The sequence below is a fragment of the Taudactylus pleione genome, unplaced genomic scaffold (assembly GCF_031769625.1).
Source record: "Taudactylus pleione unplaced genomic scaffold, aTauple2 ptg000709l, whole genome shotgun sequence".
In the NCBI taxonomy this organism is placed as follows: Eukaryota; Metazoa; Chordata; class Amphibia; order Anura; family Myobatrachidae; genus Taudactylus; species Taudactylus pleione.
Genome location: NW_028285111.1, coordinates 2,856,525 through 2,872,468, shown reverse-complemented (window position 1 = coordinate 2,872,468; position 15,944 = coordinate 2,856,525). Strand labels below are relative to the sequence as shown.

General features: G+C 39.4%; 1 protein-coding gene across 1 annotated transcript in view; it reads right to left on the bottom strand.

The window, feature by feature from the left end:
* The window catches only part of LOC148477523 (contactin-associated protein-like 2), a 1,966,667-nt gene that overhangs the window by 457,335 nt on the left and 1,493,388 nt on the right, over nucleotides 1-15,944 (bottom strand). Inside the window, exon 13 of the mRNA XM_088456633.1 lies at nucleotides 10,178-10,378. Within this exon, the coding sequence (XP_088312759.1) occupies nucleotides 10,178-10,378 (201 nt within the window). The remainder of the gene's footprint in view (nucleotides 1-10,177; nucleotides 10,379-15,944) is intronic.

The window sequence follows — 15,944 nt, the reverse complement described above, 5'->3', positions numbered from 1 at the left end:
AGCTACAAGAAAGATGGAGTGCAGTTAACCTGTCCCTATACAGACTGAGGATGGCACTGACATTGAAAAAGGTGTGTGATATAAGGAAGGGAGTGGAGAGAGCAAGCAGAGGACAGATGCCAACAGGCCCAGTAAGTGGAAGCCGGGTGTTATTTAGGACACATAACACAGCCAAAGTGCAATGAAAAATCACCTTTCATTCTACCATGCAACTAATTTCCACCAAAATGAATAAGATTACAGAGCGATCTTGTCTATGGAGCATAAGAAGGAGATGATGGAGTTGGTGAAGCATGAGTAGTTTATTCAGAACAAGGGAAGTCTGGTAAGCTAGATTTTATTTTGTGGAATGTGATTATCTAAATGTGAGTACGGCGTTTGGAGAATGCATTTGCAGGTAGGAATTTTGCCATGTAGAGGGGTATAGCTGCTAGCTTTTATTGTTTGCCACCTTTGGAGAGGATGGATTGGGCAAATAATTTTGTTTAGCCCCACACTCCATTGTAAAATTCTGCAAATTGCAGCATGACACAGAGGGACAGAGCTATGATAACATGATTTGTAGAGAATTGTGTCCTAATGCCCATGGTCCCTCTTATTTCACTAGAAAGTGTGCGGGATTTGGGACAGTGCCCTACTCTTCCAGCAGTTTGTGGGCCTCCCCCAAAAATGTAGTGGTTCCCTGAGCATCCCAGAAGACAGGAAAATGATGAGAGAGGCACCCATTTTGCAAGTCCATGTTGCACTTAAGCAGAGGAACACATTTACTACAGCAATGTAATGAAAAGCTACACACACACACACACACACACACACACACACACACACACACACACACACACACACACATCCAGTGTGCTTTGTAAAGAAGGCACTGGAAGTGTGTGCAAGACTCGTTATCTGCAATTCCTGAAGGAGAAAAGATATATTCTCAGAGAGGTTCAGAAGTGGTAAATTGTAAGGGAAATGCACAGATTTCATATTATTAGTTGTATCGTGCCAAGGATGAGTACAGATAAGTGGATTCATACTACCAGCTAGGATTTCCACTAACTATAAAAGAAGGGGTGGAATCTCACATAATGATTGTAGTGGAGCAAATGAAAGAATGGAAAGATCACAACCTAAGGTCTGGAATTGAGAAGGTCTAACAGAGCCAAGGAGCAGGTGAGGATGAGACAAGGAGCAGGTGAGGAAACAAGTCTGGTCATAAGCAGTAATCGGCATAATAAAAACTGAGTAGCTGGACATCTACCTAGTGCCAGAGGCAGATATAAATTTGCTCAGCAATTCAAATTAGGCCCCTTCAGTGACATCTGCAGCCCCATGACTGGAAGCTTATAAATGTGAGAAGAGCCGCAGAGCTGCCTCTAAGAGAATTAGCAGAAAGGAGGAACCAGAACATCAGCAGAGTGCGGAAAGCTTACAGACAAAAAGCATCGTACTAGGTGAGTGCACTCTGGGTTCCAGCACTGCCTGACTGACAGTATATCAGGAGCAAATACAGTTTTTTTCCAGAGGGGTTTCCACACACACATATATACATATATACACACATATACATATATGTACACACATACATATGTCACACATACCTTACACACATACATATTTCACACATACATTACACTTACCTTGCAGCAGCTGCAGGCTGGCACCATGTCATTAGGCTCCTCCCCCTAGCGGCAAAATGCCACGATTCTCGGGTAAATCTAGAGGGGATGGAGCCAAATGACGCGATTCTAATAGATTTGTGTAATATTGAATCCACCTCCTCCTTATTAACCAGCGTATTGTGGCATTTTTCTGCGAGGAGGCTGGGCTTAATAACATGGCGTCTGCTCTCGAGGCTGTTAGGGGGGTACTGGGTACTCAGAAACCCCCCCTGCATGCGCTACTGGTATGTGATTATGAGCACATGGTTTTCAGCTTTTCAAAAACTTGTGACATTTGCAGGATTTCCATGGTGCAAACTGTTTCTTCACATGTTCAGAAAGCAAGGTTTAGAAAGAAGCTTTTGACATCAAGCTTCCAGTGCTGCAAGTAGATGCTGATAGTATTAATGTATAAATAGAGAAAAATATTTTCTAATCACAAAAAAAGTCAAAAACTTGGTTCAAAACACATAAACATAAAATAACTGATCAAACAAAAAATATTAAACATCTAAAAGAAATAACTTGTGAGTTTTTGATTGTTTCATTACTTTGTACATCAATAAGGATTGCGTCATATCACAGTATCCAGAATTATCAGGGATAATTCCACTTTCATCTTTTAAAAGGGACTCTTCTTGCTGCATTTAACTGAATTATTTAAAGTACTTCCTTGAGACCCTATTCTCTGCACTCAGTCCAATTGATGAGTAACCATAGGTCCCTCATCTTATCATTGTACCGCTTCAGGCCATTTCATACTACCACAGTGATAGCTATTGGTGCTGGAACACTTAACATCAGACCCATGAAACACCACAATAGCAATCAGGGAGTAAAGGGAACATAAGGTGTGACTTGGGTATAATTGCAAAGAGCTCAATAAAATCATGGACATCCAAGAATGTACATGACAGGGTGCTAGAGGAAAGTCCCTATAACTGAAGTAAGTAGTGGTTATTTGTTCCAATTTTCAAAATGAAGATGAAATTATTCTATAACATCCACTTATTTAAAACAGACCATATAATGTTCATTTGAATTGCACATTAAATCAATCAATAATGGAAACTGTTATAGCCTGTCATAGATACATTTATGATGAGCTATTGTTTGATAACCAATACAATCATTCTTCATTCCAAGATATAAATATAGTATGTAGTTTTTATGAGCCATTAACAAGAACAATGAGGGTAAACTGGTGCTGATGTACAGTAACCCTTGGGACAACTTACTGCTCTGACAGTTATGAGCAATCACCACATGTTTAAATTATGCATTTCCAAAAGAACCCCTGACCTCTGTAGGAGATTTTCATTTTTAAAACATCCTCTGCTGTGATCATTAAGACAAAGTGGATTATCCATAGGAGTCTGAGTTAAAATGACACAGGAAAAAGAGCCAAAGAATGTAACTGCTCACATAATCAGGGCAGCACAACTGCACAATTGCTACATCTTGTGGATATAATGAAGTGCCGCTTTATTATTATTAATTGTCAGCTATTTTCCTTATCAATTGGTTATGTTTTATATATGGCTAACGGAACTCTACAATGTAATAAGGATATTAGAAGTTATTGTAGCTTTTAGTGACCGTAACAGGCAGCAGACTGTAGACCACCAATTATATGTAGGTCATGGTACAGGGAATTTTACAAAGCCTTACATTTCATAGTATGGTGCATTTTTCTTGTATTAAACACTTAAATATAAAATACAAAGACACAAAATGACACTAACATAGACTAACATTAACATTGGCATAGACAAAATTACACAGACCTGGACAAAGACATTGAATTACACTAACAGAGACAAAGACACTGACAACGAAATTCCACCCCACGTACTGTAACTGCCTCTTCTTATACATTATGCACCTGTCCATGAAGGTCACTGTTCATGGGTGCACAGGTGCTGAATAGTAAGCTGAGCAGGTGGGTACACATTAGGACGATATTGGGATGATTTGTCATATTGGACAAAACAAATTGTCTACATAGACTAGTGTGTACCCTCAATTGCACGCTCTTGAGGATGACATATGAGATCGTTTGATTACCCATGCTGCATAGTCAATCAAACTGAATCATGTTCTGTATGCGGCAGTGCATTTTAATGAAGGACAGAACATAGTATCGTTCCATTGTTCATTAAATCAGCTAGTGTGTATTGGTAGTCTGTGTTGGGGTGGGGTGAAGGGAATCATCTGCACAATTGCCGGTCGACCTAATGTGTACCCGGCCTAAAGAGGAAATCATGTAACTGTTATTTTTTACTGAGAGGCTGATTCCCTGTGCCCATTAGCATGGGAACATTGCGTAGAGTTAAGTAATGATGAGAGAGATACTCTACATACTGTACAGTACAGACACATACAGTAGTAGCTGTGAAAGACATTGACAAATTCCACAAGTTCTTACATCAGATTTTTTTTTAAGATCAGGATATCTCTTGTAGCTATTTATGCAAATATTCTAGACCTGTGTTTATTATGGTATAGTCATTGTGAAACTAGCACTTTCCCCAAAGAATATTATAGTATGTTTGGAGAAGAATGTCATAGTCCTTTTAAGTAGATTCTCAACAATAAGAACACCTGTAAAATCCATGGTCACAGTTCAGTACGATGTTAATAGGTAAATTCTAAGTTCCAGTAAGTACAACAGTGAGAACTCTGTGTTTAACTAGAGTTGATTTAAGTAATTAGAAATGAAGAAATAAAGGAGTGGAATATAAGTGTGAGTGAGTTGTGATATGAGTAGTAGTGCTAACTAACCTAGCACAGGAGTGGCCACTTACTCACTATCAGGTTCTATTGACCTGCAGTCACGTTATTGACTACATCCTTTAGGAATGAGTGAATGTTTAGACTAATGGCTAATAAGAAGGCCATCCATAACCTATCATATTATCCTTATGATCATACATATCATAAGAACAGTGTTCAGACCCCCATCTATTAGAGTGAGAAAGAGTGCATGTTAATGTTATGTCTTTCCCTCCAAATCAGTGTCCAGAAGATGAGCCACCTGCACATCTTCATAGGCCACTGAATGTGTGCATGTTTTTAGTGTCATATGAATCTGCACTAGCGATAAAAGTAAGAAGGAATAATTAGTAAGAGCGACGTAGATGTCTATCAGTTTAGGTTGGCTTCCAAAGTTTAATATAGTATTATTTCAAATAAAGATTGTGAAGGACAACAAAGAAAAAACATTTTCCTGATTCACATAAGAGTGCTCTGGTTTCTTCTTTGTTGCCCTTTGCAATCTGTATTTCGCATTATGTAAGTCCCTAAGGCTATTGCTCAGTGTTACCCAAGGGGGTGTACCATTACCACTAAAGTATTTTACCAATCTATTATTTGTATACTGAAGGGCTAATAATTTACATGAACAGCAGCAGTGTCACACAGGCACAGCCCAAGAAAATGTACTTTTATTAATATAATAATTTAAATAATTGCTTTACAATTGAAAATGTTCTGGTTCCCAAGGAATCTTCCAGTTTTGTACATATTCTCAAGGCTTATCTATATTAAAAAATGTTACTCTCACATAACTTGCTGTTCCTTTTTTAGCCTATGTACTATACTTGTAACTGGATCAATCTGGTAGAGTAATTTACTAAAGGTAGATATGTAAAACTAGTGATATTAAGGGCACCTGTATTGTCACATATCATTTCAAGTATTTACTTTCAAGTAAAATGTAAAAAATTATTTTGTATGTTCTGTCAAGAATTTTTCTTTACATTGTAACTTGAAATGTACTCTAGAGATGTGTAACCTAACTACATTGTTTTTCACCTAACAACAAAGCAAACTCCAAGCTAAATAAAGGAAAATGGGCCAATGCATAGTTGCATGCATGTCTATCACAATTGCACTTAAAATTGCATTCCATGCATGAATGGGAATGTGTATATCTGCCCATAATATGCAGCGTTTAATGCATCTATGTGCTCGCACCGTATCCATGCACTTGATCTGATAGCTGTCATCATTATTTGTGCACACTTCCACCTGCCCTATAATTGGTGCAAAGATGTGCCTGAAAACAGATATAATTACGTATATGCACAACCTGCATAGCATGCAAGTGCATGGGCACACCCTTTCTAGCCTAAGTGTGAATGGCATGTTACTACTCACTTATGCCCTTTCAGCCACAAATAGGGATGTGACTGAGTGTTGTACATGAATTGTCTCTGTATTGTGCTCTGTGCGAATCCATAAAATCTGTCCGCACAACTAACTTGTGTTTAACTCTGTATCAACTTCATTGAGTCATGCAAGATATGGATCTGGGAAAACCATTTCCTCCTCTAATCAATTATTTCTGAATTATGTTATACAAAGCCACAATGTGGTTTATCAGTATCCAAATGGACTAAGCCAATCCAAAAATTAGTATATTCAAATTTATATAATGTGTTAATGATATTTTGAAACTTCCCTGGCAGTTGCAGCTGATAGTGAAATGCTATTGGAAGATACTGTAGTTGCTATCTTATATTGATAGCTAGGCTGTGTCCAGAAGGATGACTTTTTATTAGCATATTTGAAACACTATGATGATTCAGATACACTGCTAAAGTCCTCCTAAAATGCCTCCTAATTTATAGTACTTGATTTGAATTGTAAGAAGTGTTTCTATAGATTGTTTTCTTTATAAGTTGCACGAGGAATGGCTCACTTTCCTCATTTCTGGATATGGCATACGGAGGAAAAAAAGCCTAAAGCATTAAAAAAAATCAACTTAAATCAATTCTGAAAAACAAATGTAAAATCAAGAATGTAGAACTACACACATATAATATAGGTTTCTATTTCCAGTAATGACAATCGGATCCGTTTCAGGATCAATGACGCCTTATGCCTCTCTTAGATTGGGGCCCCTATTTCCTTCAAAACCGTGTTCAATCACTTCAGGGTATTTTCATGCTTCTTTGAATTATAACTAACAAAGCTGAATACCTCAGTAACCATGAATATGTTAGCTTTTATATGTCTCTTTCTCCTAACGCTGTCAAAAATAAAACTTCATCATTAAGCATCTAAGACGGAGTTGCTTTTCGGCTCTAACAATCATTGTTTTATCTATTTTCTTGGATGATATTTGATTTATTTCTATTTTTTTGCCCAAATACTTTTCTAGTATAATATTTGTTTGTATGTCTGTGTATTAGCTGAATAGAAACATTCAACAGACAGATTGGGATATTATTAATACTAATATTATTGTCATCATCATCATTTATTTATATGACATATAACACAGTAATGTACACTGAGGGATCATTCATAATACAAACAAATGAAATAAAATATAAGGTAAAGATGGTGCTGCCCGCATTAAATTACAATTTACGAGAACAATTGATACATAAAGTAGTGGAATAACAATTGTAACTGGTGGTGGGGAAAGTTTGTGTGGCTACTGTAAGGCAGAATAATTATCAGCCACCAATATTAAAGCAACCATTGGTGACTGGTATTTTTTTGCAGGTACCAGTGAATTGGTTTGGTTGCAATATGGAGAGACAGTAGAAGGTGGAGAAATGAAAGATGAACCAGCCATTGTAGAAATCTTAATACAGTCAGCTGCTGGCAATCAGTTCTTCCCATCCAAACATTTGAACAGGATTCAAATTACCCAAATGTAATAGCCTGTGATATGTGGGCACTGGAATGACTTTGGTACTATAAGCACCAGATTTAAAGCGGCAATTACCTTATAAAACTGGTTCTGCCTTAAGACTAATTGCCTTTTTAAATCCTGTAGCTCCCAAATCGTGCCATGTCTACAAACTGCAAAATTGCAGATTTTAGTTGGCCCATTGTGTTGTTGGTTTTTTTAAATCTAAAATTGACACCATGGGATTTTTGACCATATACCATTTTGACTGGACTTAGAATCCAAGAAAATCAAAGCACATACAAGTTTTAATATAGTTGGAAAATAATAAACCAACAAATAGGAATATCTCCTAAGAGAAGACATTAGATCTAAGGGCATTTAACAGCTGAATTATCCTACTTAATATAACATTCAGAATTGAGAGATGGCTGATAAATGCTAATGAGAGAAGGCTAATGAATGAAGTAATTACTGAATGACTAAGACAAAGGACTTGAGTGATGCCTACATTTGTTACTAGATATTAATAGCCAACTAGACTTTGTGATTAAAGTAGAAGCTTCAGTGTCTGTTATAAGTCAGGTTGGACAAATTTTAGAAGACAGGAAACCAGTGGGCCAAATGTAATAGGGTGAGAGCTTAGAAAATGTGAGAGCTTAGCAGTAAACGCTCACATTGATCGAGTTTTATCTTCAAAATGGGGAAACATCTGGATGAGAGTTTGAATAGTTAGAGTTTTTTTATTCTAAAAACATGTGAGTTTGCATGTTCTCGGTCTCTATTACATTGGCCAAGTTTAAAAAGTGTGATAGTTTACTGCAAATCTCTCACATTTTCTAAACCCTCACCCTATTACATTTTGCCCAATGTGTCTTTAAACCAACTTAAAACAAACTGGTGGACCCCAACATTTCGGAGTCATTTCTACTAAGGTCAATGCTTCCTGGCTCCTTAACGAGTTAACTGGCACGGTTGCATCTCATGTGACCATACCGACCATGCCCTGTATGGTCCTTATTGCATACTTGCCTACACTCCTGAAAGACGTGGGAGGCTCCTGTTTTTTCGGGTAACCCTCCACACTGCCGGCAGTGTAGGCATTTCTCCTGCATCCTGCCCACTTCCTAGAGAAGTGGGCAGAATGGGGAAAAACTTACCTGAAATCCACAGTCTGACTTTAGGGGGCGGGGCTTAATGACTCAATTCTAGTATAATCGCGTCAATTGGCCCCGCCCCCTATTAAAATATGCGTGATTCGATGGTGTTTTGCCACGAGGAGTGAGGCCTAATGACGCAAATGGTGCAGCCCCGCCCCCGTCACTGCCCGACTGCTGCCTCTCCCCAGGCTTCTCCCAGGAGGGCAGATTAAAAGTCAGCAAGTATGCCTTATTGTCTGTAATTGTAAGTACTACCCACACTTTTCAAAACAAACATGTTGAAACTTGTTTATTGCACACACGAATTATCATGAACCCCTAGTGGCTGTTGACGGCTTCTACTCCAGTCTTTCCCGCCAACAATTCACAAAGTTGTCAAAATTACATACCAAAAATGTGAGGCAGGGAGTCAAATTCAGGAAGCAAAGAGGGAGATCGGAAGTTAACCACCCACAATCTGAAGACACACCCAAACATCGCCTCCACACAGCTATAGACTAAACAATCTGTCAGCACACCACAAGTACAAAGTGGAAACCACAGAGTAAATTACATTATGCACACAATCTGTCCCAGCCTTGGGTTTATAGGCAGTCAGCTGAGAACGAGTGAAATCTAGTTGTATTCTTAACCCTGTAAGGTGGTTGTGTGGCCCCACACATACAAATTGGTTTTAATATGGTATAATTATTCAGATTCTACCAGGATACAGTTGTGTAAGCATGAGCACATACTGTAGATAGGGTTTGGTATGGGATGCCGGCGCTCAGGATCCCAGTGCTGTGAATCCCGATGCTGGCATCCTGACTGGGTTAGAATACCGACACCTGCTGGTAAGTATCCTACCCCTACCCCTAAACCTAACCCTCCCTCCTGCAGCCTAAACCTAACCTCCCCCCCACAGCCTAATCCTAACCCTCTCTCCCCGCAGCCTAACCTTCCCACTAGTGCTTAACCCTAAAGCTTCCCCTAACCACAATACTTACCGTCAGGATGTCAGCGGTCAGGATGCTGATGCCGGGATTGTGACTAGTGTCGGGATTGCCGCGCCTGTATTCTGAGCATCGATATCCTGACCGCTGGAATGTCAATTAAGTCCCCATAGATATTATAATATTTTTTTGCATTCATCAATTTGAAATCTGAATAACAAGTGGGAAAATGTACAGTCTGAGTACTACATTAAAACTAACAAGCCATAGAACAAAGCTTTAATATGAAGGACACCTAGAAATAATAAGGATTCATAATATATATGTTAATAGACTGTATATCAGGGTTGCTAACTGTAATTGAAAGGATTTGGAATAATTACAGCAATGAAAAGATCGACCAAGTCCTGAGTAAATGGAGATGACTTCAAATCTCTGAAAGGAATTCAAAGCTTTGTAGGTTATGCTATTGAAATGGGTCTGGGTCATCAACTCAGTAATGTGCAATCTGCCTTGCCTATTTCTTATCTTAAAAGCAAAATATACTCTATCATCACTTTAAATCATTTGCCATAACATTTTCATTGCAGTGAAATGTCATAAGAACAAGAGTTGACATAGTCATATTTTATATAAGATAACACAGTATGTATGTTTAGCAATTCTATTCTTAAACTGCCGATAATGTCATTTCATTCATATGAAGCCTAGAGAGAACGCTTGTGATCCAAATCATTATACAGAGTTCTAGTTATGTAGAGATGTCAAGTCACCCTGTCCTACCTGGTGTGTTCAGCAGTCTTGACATCTTGCAGGAGTACGAAACATACTGCTCACATTTCTCAGCACTGGTAGTGATGGTAGAGATTTGATCCATGGTTGTACTGTAATTCAGCTGAAGCACAACTCGCTTATCCTTGCTGGGTCCCGTTAATAGAGTTTGAGGTAGAAGATCATGATATAAGGTTGTCCATACTTTATCCTCTGTTAGGATAAAAAAAAGATAGATTTAATCATTTTAGGCAGATGGAGGTGACAGTGAAAACATTTACGTGAATATAGACTGAAGGACTCAAGAAACTAAAAGGAATGTCAGCTATGTATATTAAAGGAGACCAGTATTTTCTTCTGTCCATCCAGTACAATTTTTTTTCTGCATTCTCTGTGGTCAGTTCAATTAGGTGCAACTATGCTGCACCAGCGAGTAAGAGAGGCTGTATGCCGCTCTTACAGTACCACCAGACTAGTAGATTTTTTTTTTTTGCACTATGTGTGTGCAAAAATCCATGATTCCGTGGCAAGTTTGGGCTGTGAGGGGTCAAGATTAGCTGCTGTTGCCTATGTTTCTACACCGTTGCAACGGCAACTGGTCCCCCTCGCTCCTAATTTAATTGACTTCTTTGAGCAGTTTTCCTGTAGTTTACATTTGTGCTCTTAGAGTTCTTTGTTCTTAATATTTGTAGGCAAATTTTTACATTAATGTCACACATTTTTTCTTTAGTAACTTGTTCAAAATCCCGGCGCCAGAATCCCGACAGCTGTCAGAATCTCGGCTCCAGAATCACGACCGCCAACATCCCAATAGAAGTATTGGGGTTAGGGGGAGGGTTAGCAGTTAGGGTTAGGCACTAGGGGGAGGGTTAGGGTTAAGCTGCGGGGGGAGGGTTAGGGTTAGGTTCTGGGATGGCACTTCAATTAGCTTGCTTTAGGCAGCTGCCTAAGGGCTCTGGAACCTGAGGGGTGGCCCACTGAGGCTGCCTGGGAGAAAAATAAATGAGGGGGCGGGGTTGGACCTGGTACTTATTGGGAGGTCCCAGGTGCTGAGTGGAACAATGGTAGCCGCCGTCTCCTCAGGAAAGACTGTGCCCATCGCTACAACATTGCCAGCATTAGCCTGCTCTCCCCTCCATGTGGAGGTGATCACCCGCATAGGATCCTGTGGCAGCAGTCACACAATCCAGAGCACCGTGGGAATCTACTCATCGGCAGGAGCGGAAATTGTCTCTCTGCACCGCCGGATGGTGGCAAATGGCAGCCAGACAACACCTGTGACACGCTGATTGCAGACAGCAATGTAGTGCACCACAGCAGCCACTCACCAGTGGGAGCAGAGAAAGTCTCTCTGCATCACTGGACTTTGACCAGTGGCAGCCACAGCATGTTTGCGAAGTTGCAAGTTAACCACAGCCAGTAAGAGAGAACTGCCAACCTGACTGGCTACTGCAGACACGAGTGGGAAGCAGTAATCAACCACATCGGACAACATCACCACCCGGAGGGAACCAGGAAAGGTACCTAACCAAGCTCATTGAACTGCATCAGTGTACCAATCAGACTTCTCATTTACCGGGACATTCCCCACTTTCTCACCCATCCCTACTCCTGTCTTATTGTTTCTTTTTTGTATGTTTTTTGCCTCTGTGTGTCAGCTATCAACTCCATTCATTGTAGGCTTATATATACAGTACATAGAACAGAATATGTATTAATCTTTATACTTTTTCAGTAAATTATTGATATATATGTATATATATAAATATTTACCCCCAGATATATATCTATATATTCCCCATACCACCAGGTCCATATATATCTATATACCCCAGCTCTCTCTCTCTGTATCCTTCCTTCGTCCCTCCCCTACACTACAGGCCTGTGGGTCCCCATAAAAGTCATGCATAGTAGTTTTTTACATTTCTTAATTTGTAGGGGTGTTTCTCTATTTGATAGCAAGTGTTGTAGAAATTCTAAGACACCACTTCCACATTTGCATGTGAGGGGTAGGAAAGTGGGTATTGGGGGGGGGGGGGGGGTGGCAGTAGGCAAAAGGTCTGCCTAGGGTGCTAAGAAACCTTTGTTTCTGCATATTTGTAGGAAAGAGGGTACACGCATATGTGCGTATACAGATTAGTGTGCATTTCACACTTGAACCCACATGCATATGGAGAGGAGGGACTGCGGAGGGAAGGAGTGGACTAAAATAGAGTAATGGCAAATAGATGCAGATCTTCACAGAGATGTATATAAAGCTGTTCAAATCATATTATTTTATCACTTGCAGGTGAACAAGGGCAAGTTTCAGTACATGCTTATTATGAAAGTAGCCAGCATTACCTAACTACTCTGATTGGCTGATTATAAATTTATCTATGTAGCTGAGAGGTGCTTGCTTTGTTGCTCTTGCCTATATTATATTATTGTGTGTATGTTTTAGCAATTTCATATAGATGGCTAGTTATACCAGTTGAGGTAAGCACATATGCTACTAGTGCAGACCTGCACGCCTCAGTATATTGGCATATAGTAAATACGCTATGCTTCCGTGCAACATGTAAGTTACGTCCAACATGAGACCAACTAGCAATACACTGAGTTTCCAACCACTAACAAAAGTAAATTTACTTGAAATTCATTACAGCACAAGATATGTGGAGCAAATTTTACAAGTACTGTAAGTGTAAAAGGTATACCATTGAAACACAGCTCGATCCCAGTAATGAATCAGACTTCAAATGAAGGAAAATGTCAAAACAAAATATTCTGCATACCAGTAGTCAGAGCTATAACTAGACTTGTTGGTGCCCTGGGCCAGGAGGAGCATTGGCACCCCACCTCCACCCAAAAACTCCCCACCCCCCTTCCCCTTCCTTATTTTTCAAATAGGTACATAAGGCGTACACCAGAAAAAGTGTTGTGGCTAAGGGAAGGGGCATGACAAATCTGATTTGTCTCGTATGATGATGAAGGGGAAATGATCTCGTTGTACCACTGTTATCCAGGTGTCACTGCCGAATACAGTGTGAATCCAATGGCTGCAGTGATGATACACACCTGCAGCAGAATTTGTCCATTAAAACAGCCGTGCACAAGCCTAGAGCCGGCACTGTAGATTACTGACTGAAGATATAGAAAGAGCGCTACCTGTAGTGTATATGCAGCAAATCTAAGCGGCGGGGAGATCAGTGTATGCATGCACCCTGCACTGGAAGCTGACTCACTGGCAAAGATACTCTAGGTGTGCTGGTAACACCTTGGTCAGGTATCGGTGGCTGTGTTCAGGGCTGCCAATAGAAATTGAAGGGCAGATAGCTCCATGTGTAAGGAGTCTGACTACAATGTGAGAGGTGACAGTATGACAGTATTTTGAAATGCTGTGGATAAAAGAAAAGGTGAGAATGATTATAAACAGAAAATTTACAGTGCCCCCTGTCCTGCAGTGCCCTGTGTCATGGCACATGTTGCACCACACTAGTTACGGCCCTGGCAGAAGTAATTGTGTAATGGATACTACAAGGATCACAATTATTCAGCTGAACAATTGACTTTAGGGAATAAGCCCATTGTGTGTATAAAACACATATATATTTGTAGCCACTATTCTGGAAACCAGCAGCACATTTGCTTTTCCATAATACTGGTCTGTTCTACATTAGAACTGACATTTGTATATGTGCAAATGAAACCTTGATGCAGTTCATCCCCTGTGGTCTGGACACTTATTTGGATGATTATGTGATGTGATGACAGTTGTATCCGGTACAGGATAAAGCAACATGACAAAACACCCTGCTCATTACCTGTCAGGACTTATAAATATGAAAACTAACAGATCCTGTTTAAACCTTTTCCTTAAATATGTTAGCATAGTCTCTGGGCACTAATATATAGGCTTATTATGTTCACTGAATGTGGTACTTGCTTAGCAATGCAGATACAAAACAGTTCCAAATAAAACTGCAGTTACTGTATGTGGGGAACCGGATCCCCTTGTGAGTTAGCAAATGTCATTCTCTGCATGACGACCCCGGTTCATCATGAAGAGATCTGAAATGTGACTGACTGTGGAGCAATCCACCTGGTCTCGCAATGGGAGCCCACAGTATATCATAAAAGCTATGTAAATGACATAAACAGTGCATCCTAAATATTGAAATAAACATCTTACATAATTCGTTAAAATTAGAGAACAAATAGAAAGTTTGTTTACTTCTTTATTCATGTTATTGTATAAGCACAATGATGTCATATTGTCTGTTGATCTGTTGTTTATGGGTTGACATCTTGGTTACATACAGTAGTTACGCCTTTTAATAGTCTGATGTCTTTTGATAAACTTAAAATATGGCATTAGAAGAGTAGATTCTCTGATTACTCTTCACATCATAGGGTCGAAAGGTGGAGTAATCATTTTTTATTATGTTCTTATGTAATAAGGCTTGTCATTTGTGCACATTGTCTGTGTATATTGCAAATGTTCTCTTTTTTTACAAATTTAGCTCCTTTTTAATTAATCTGAGTAAACAGATAAAATTTACTTTAACACAATCAATATACAACACTAGTGCATATGATAACGGTTACTTTACCTCGTTCCTCCTTATATTGTGTAAACAATTAGACAGCACCACCCCACCTCTGTTAGGGGCCCATTCATGATAACTGAAAATCGATAGTGGTAATTAGGTTTAGAACTCGCATGGAGTTCTACCTAATTATCGAAGGAATTCATCATTCCTCCTCTCCATAAGTATCAATTCTGAAAAGCTGTCATTTATGCGATGACAGCTTTCCAAGAAATAGATACTTTTCCCTATCTACTCTAACTTATCGCAGCTGTAATCAGTGCTGCACATGCGCCGTTCAGTTCAGAAAATCGGCGCATGTGCAGCACTGCCTGCAGCTGTGGTAATTGTGCTGCGGTAAAATATACATATATATATATATTTTTTTTTTTATTAACTTTACTGTGTTCTGCCGGGAGAACACAGTCAGAGGCAGCAGCCGGAGCCAGAGGAGGGACGAGGGAGCGATGGAGGGAGCCGGAGGAGGACCTGCCCAGCTGAAAGCAGGTAAGTATAATCCAATATATGCCACCTGAGAGTGACGTATAGAAACACCATCAAAATCCCAAAATACATAATTTTTGGAATTTGATGAATAGCCTAATTTCTGCATCCCCATCCTAATGTACTAATGTATGGGGAGTGTAGAAACGAACGCAGGCGAACTTAACCAGGAGATATCAGTGATATCTCCTGTGTTAATGAATACTAAAATAACGGTAATTAAGGAAAATGTCCTTAAAACCGTTATTTTAGTGTTGATGGATAGGTCCCTTAGTAACCAATAAGGACATTTCTTAATTGGGCTGAGTGACATAGCCTATAATAGGGTGAATTGTCCAGTGAATGAATGGTTAAGGGAATTATCATATTTAAGAGGATGGTGAATGTAGAAGATATAACATAAAAACAATTTTGAGACAGGTGCAATCATTATTATTATTATAGATGTGTGGTTTGGTTTTCCTGAAATATGAAACACACCTGAACTTAGGGGTTTTGAGGCAAATCAAATCCCAGTTTGGAATAATTTTGGGGATCTGAGATGAACCGAGTTCCGGCCCAGGTCTGCTGTCAGTTCGGAAATTAGAATTAAAAACTGAACTCTGGTTTTCGATTGCATGTAAACAGGTCCAAATTACGTGATTTTAGCTGTTTTTTTAATACATTTTTTATTGATTTTTATGAAATCCAAAACTGAACCAAAA